Consider the following 2,247-nt stretch of genomic DNA (forward strand, 5'->3'; position numbering starts at 1 on the left):
GGGTCTCTAATTCTCTTCTCCATCTGGAATCCTTTCTTCTTCCCACCACACTTTCATTGTATCTCTACTTATTGCTTAGATCTGAATCTAAACCTCACCATTACAAGGAACCATTTCTTCATTGAAATCTACATTCAGACATTTGCTTTTCAATAGAGTAGTTGAAATTTTGATTCATGGTGTGTTATAGTTCAATGTGAATTACTTGTAAGTTAAATTAATTAGTGCTTCTAATTTCCAATACAATATATAGCTCCTTTGCATGGAAATTATTTTGCCAGGAAAATCAAGGCACACAGTAATGTGAAAGGCACACACTAAAACCCCAATAACTCTTAGAATAATTAAATGCATAAAATCTACATAAAACTAATGACACTTTCTTACACAGAAACAGGCTGAAAAGTTTTCCAAACTCAAAAAAATAAAATTTAAATTGAAGATATATAATGAAGTGTAGGATACTTGATAAACTAGAAACTATTGGTATGTGGTAGTCAATAAACTAAATATTATATGAAGATATTAGAGATAATTTCATATTATGTGTTTTGAGGAAAAAACACGATAATGAATTTCTGTATAAATATGTATTTGTAGAATATTTATGAAAACAAAATTTTATTTTTCAGTTTTTTAATGCTGACTTTCACATCTTTGTTGTGTAGGCTACAAATCATAGGTTTCAGCATGGGAATCACAAGGGTGTAGAACAGTGAGCTCATTTTATCTTGATCTAGAGAGTAGGAAGAACTTGGTCTGAAATACATGAAGAGCATAGTTCCCTGGAAAATCACAACTAAAGTTAAGTGGGAGGCACAGGTGGAGAAAGCTTTGTGCCTCCCCTCAGCAGAGTGGATCTTTAAGATGGCTAAGATGATGTAGCGGTAAGAGACCAGGACTCTGGAGATGGTACTCAGTTCAATGAAACCAAAAATGGTAAATATCACTAACTCATTGACCTGTGTGTCAGAGCAAGACAGTAACAGGAGAGGAGGGACATCACAGAAGAAATGATTAACCTCATTAGACTCACAGATACATAAGCGGAATGTTAACATCATGTGTATAAAAGCATCTCCCAACCCCACCAGATAAACTCCAGTCAGCAGCAGGGAGCGCACCCTGTTGGACATGTCCACTGCATAGCTCAAGGGCCTGCTGATGGCTTTGTACCCATCAAAGGCCATCACTGCCAGCAGCATGCACTCAGCATCTATAAAGGTACAGAAGATGAAGAATTGCAGAGCACAGTCAAGAAAGGGAATTGATTTGTTCTTGATCAAAAGGTCCACCAGCATCTTGGGCCCAACTGCAGTGGAATAGCAGAGTTCAGAGAAGGAGAGGTGGTTCAGAAAAATGTACTTTGGAGTGTGAAGCTGGGAATCCACTCTGATTAAAACTATCATTCCAAGATTGGCAAGGAGAATAAAGAAATAAACAACAGGAAATGCAGGGAATAGAATCACTTTGATCTGAGGGTTATTGGTAATTCCCAAGAGAAAGAACTGATTTAGTGCTGAGCAATTTCCACTGTCCATTATTCTTGGTTCTTGTTAATAATCTGTTACAGAAGTCAATAAAGAAATGATAAATTAGGGATCACTTTTTATGCATAGTAGAAAAATGTTATCATGAAGCATAACATGATTACATGATTTTTTTCTGTATATTGCTTTCTTTACTCTCAGAAAGTAGCCTACACAATGTCACTGATAAGAAGCATTACAATGTATAAAAAAGAAACTAAAAAGGTCTAACATAAGAACTTGATTAACTTTGCTTCAAAATTTATATATAACTTCTGAATATATGATTTTAACAGTAGATTGTCTACAAGCCTTGAAATTACATACACTGGCATTTAAAATGTGTTACCTCTGTTAATTTTTTGAATAAAAGTAAAAGAAACTTAAATTTGCATCCCTTGTATAATGATTTTGTGAAGGAGTGGATTTTCTATGAATCTCTACTAAAATATGAATAACTAAATGTTCTACAGTCCTTATTCACATGACAAATAAAGGCAGTAAAACTCACCCAGGTCTATCAGGAAAATATCATTGGTCATTAGACTGAGGTTTTTATTTATTTGCATAAGAAGGTATAAAACCATTCACTCACATATCTGTGAAGACTTGATTCCTAATTGGAAAATCAACTCATATTTTTCCATTACTTTTTAAGCATAGTCACTCAGAGACTTACCTGAGATGACAAAGTCTGTCTGTCCTTATCTCTGGTGAC

At 34.6% G+C, this 2,247-nt stretch overlaps 1 protein-coding gene across 1 annotated transcript; it reads right to left on the reverse strand.

The window, feature by feature from the left end:
• Positions 1-617: 617 nt before the first annotated feature.
• Positions 618-1,541, reverse strand: LOC124975469 (olfactory receptor 5W2-like; the record flags this gene model as incomplete). The annotated part of the gene is made up of 1 exon (XM_047538172.1): positions 618-1,541. A coding segment is annotated over exon 1 (924 nt), but the record flags the coding sequence as incomplete, so codon positions are not given.
• Between the last annotated feature and the right edge of the window lie 706 nt (positions 1,542-2,247).

Source organism: Sciurus carolinensis, unplaced genomic scaffold (genome assembly GCF_902686445.1).
Source record: "Sciurus carolinensis unplaced genomic scaffold, mSciCar1.2, whole genome shotgun sequence".
In the NCBI taxonomy this organism is placed as follows: domain Eukaryota; kingdom Metazoa; phylum Chordata; class Mammalia; order Rodentia; family Sciuridae; genus Sciurus; species Sciurus carolinensis.